The sequence below is a fragment of the Etheostoma cragini genome, chromosome 3, assembly GCF_013103735.1.
Source record: "Etheostoma cragini isolate CJK2018 chromosome 3, CSU_Ecrag_1.0, whole genome shotgun sequence".
Lineage (NCBI taxonomy): Eukaryota > Metazoa > Chordata > Actinopteri > Perciformes > Percidae > Etheostoma > Etheostoma cragini.
The window spans coordinates 29952157-29955200 of NC_048409.1; the positions used below are offsets into that span (position 1 = coordinate 29952157).

Genomic DNA, 3044 nt, shown 5'->3' on the forward strand with positions numbered 1-3044 from the left:
CACACACACACACACACTGAGATGCTAGGCTCCGTGCTGCAGAGCTTTTACTACTGTCTGTCACTCTAAAAACTCTCTGAGCACATTTATTATTCAGATGGAGTTACACAAGGACCTCTTTCCTCCCTTCATCTTCCCTCCCTTCATCTTCATCTTCCTTCATCTTCCCTTTCTTCACTCTTCTTCTGCAGATGATCTGTGTTCTTGAAGCGGGACTTCATATGTTTTTGTGTCTGACAGCAACAACAATCTTCAGTATTTAAGGCGTCAGTTTGCATCAACTTAAAGTGATTGAAACAGCCTCAAAATCACAAAACCACCAGACTCCACGTAATTAATCTGTACCATGGAGTCTGGTGGAGATATGCTGCTCTATACATGCTAAAAGTAGTGATTATTTACATGGAGTCTGGTGGAGATATGCTGCTCTATACATGCTAAAAGTAGTGATTATTTACATGGAGTCTGGTGGAGATATGCTGCTCTATACACGCTAAAAGTAGTGATTATTTACATGGAGTCTGGTGGAGATATGCTGCTCTATACACGCTAAAAGTTGTGATTATTTATATGGAGTCTGGTGGAGATATTCTGCTCTATACACGCTAAAAGTAGTGATTATTTACATGGATTCTGGTGGAGTTTGGTGATGGTGATTTCAGGGATGTACATTCTGTACAAAATTACAAAGTAGTATGTGTCACTCCATTAGAGACTCAAAGTCTCTCTACAGGTGAGCAAACGCGCACACGCACACACGCACATACACACACACAAACACACACACATGACAATGTGGGCCAGAAGGACTAATTTCCGGCCAAAAAGACGAAAATACAGAGAGCTAATGTGGAGCAGGCTGCTGTGCTACTTAACATTTAGAGAGAGAGAGACAAAGACAGACAGGAATATCACAACTAGAGCTGCAAATAATTGCCAACTATTTTGATAATCGGTAATCAAAGTTATTTTTCATACAAAATAACATACATAAACATGTGTTTTCGGCCTCTCAGATGTGGAGATTAGCTTCTCTTTTCTGTTTTAAATCTTAACAAACAAATATCTAAAAATACCAGCTAAAAGTAGTGATTATTTACATGGAGTCTGGTGCAGATATGCTGCTCTATACACACTAATAGTAGTGATTATTTACATGGAGTCTGGTGGAGATATTCTGCTCTATACACACTAAAAGTAGTGATTATTTACATGGAGTCTGGTGGAGATATGCTGCTCTATACACACTAAAAGTAGTGATTATTTACATGGAGTCTGGTGGAGATATGCTGCTCTATACACGCTAAAAGTAGTGATAATTTACATGGAGTCTGGTGATGGTGAGTTCAGGACTGTTTATAGAAAACTACAAGTATGTATCACTGCAAGAGACTCAAACACTCACGCACACATGCATAAGTGCACCCCCCCCCATGTTAAAATAACTGTATAATCCAGAGATATATATATATATATTTTGATAGAGATGTTTCTCTGCAGGAAGCTATATTTAAAGGCGTTTGTGTGACTTGGAAACACCTCGTCATCACATCCGTTAAAACCTGAGACGTGCTAACGAGCCGAGTCACGTTCACTGGTCACAGATTAAAGAAGAACGAGAAGAAGTCTCACGGATTCATTTTGGGATGAAAGCCCCCAAAAAATAAATACAGACGCTACAGAAGTCTCTCGTTAGCATCTCGTTAGCATCTCGGAGGCTACTTCAGACATTACAGACGTCTCTCGTTAGCATTTCGTTAGCATCTAGTTAGCATCTCGGAGGCTACTTCAGAAGTTACAGAAGTCTTTTGTTAGCATCTCGTTAGCATCTCGGAGGCTACTTCAGAAGTTTTCAGAAGTCTCTCGTTAGCATCTCGTTAGCATCTCGAAGGCTACTTCAGACGTTACAGAAGTCTCTCGTTAGCATCTTGGAGGCTACTCCAGACGTTACAGAAGTCTCTTGTTAGCATCTCGTTAGCATCTCGGAAGCTACTTCAGACGCTACAGAAATCTTTCGTTAGCATCTTGTTAGCATCTTGGAGGCTACTTCAGACATTACAGAAGTCTCTTGTTAGCATCTCGTTAGCATCTCGGACGCTACTTCAGAAGTTACAGAAATCTTTCGTTAGCATCTTGTTAGCATCTTGGAGGCTACTTCAGACGCTACAGAAGTTATTTGTTAGCATCTTGTTAGCATCTCGGAGGCTACTTCAGACGCTACAGAAGTAATTTGTTAGCATCTTATATGCTACTTGTAGCGACCCAGGTCTACCCCCCTTCCCTTGGACCCGCGGCGGTCGCCAGGTATATTAAGAAATATACATACCTGCTCCCACAATTTTCCACCATCTAATGAGCTTGTATGATTTATTTTTTGTTAAACGAATAGCTTTAACGAATAGCGCGGCGGCCCCGCGGCGGCCCTGCGGCGGCGCTAGCCGGGATTCGAACCCACCTGGTTTCCGGCGCACCGGCCTCTTCTTGCCGCTGCAGAAGCGAACCTTGCTGAAGACGCTGAAGATGTGTCTCTCACACAGGGGCCGCGGGTCCTTGGTGGGACTGCTGCGTCTCTGATTGGTCGGGACCTTTTCGTTGTTGGCCTCGCGGGCCCGACGCCGCTGGCGGATCAGGGAGCTGGCGATGGCCGCCGCCATGGGGGGGGGGGGGGGGGGGGGGGGGGGGGGGGGGGGGGGGGGGGGGGGGGGGGGGGGGGGGGGGGGGGGGGGGGGGGGGGGGGGGGGGGGGGGGGCGAGTCCACCGAGCGCAGAAGGACCAGGACCAGGTTTTACTCCATGGTTAGAAAGAGGAAACCCACGCGTCTCGACTTCAGCGTCACAATCGAAGGAAAGCACGTCCCGGGCGTCATCGCCGACGACGTCCCCGAGGAACCACGCCGCGGCGGTAACCGGGGCAACGGTCGCTAAGTGCAGACGTGTGTGATGTTTGTTGTGCGTTTACAGCAGAGGAGAAGCTGCAATCATCAGTCAGACATGAAGGAATGCTACACACACTGCTTTGTGTGTGTGTGTGTGTGTGTGTGTGTG

General features: G+C 46.3%; 1 protein-coding gene across 1 annotated transcript in view; it reads right to left on the reverse strand.

Moving 5' to 3' along the window:
• Positions 1-2654, reverse strand: part of LOC117938763 (fibroblast growth factor 12-like) — a 5047-nt gene extending 2393 nt beyond the window's left edge. Inside the window, exon 1 of the mRNA XM_034863623.1 lies at positions 2327-2654. Within this exon, the coding sequence (XP_034719514.1) occupies positions 2327-2654 (328 nt within the window). The remainder of the gene's footprint in view (positions 1-2326) is intronic.
• Between the last annotated feature and the right edge of the window lie 390 nt (positions 2655-3044).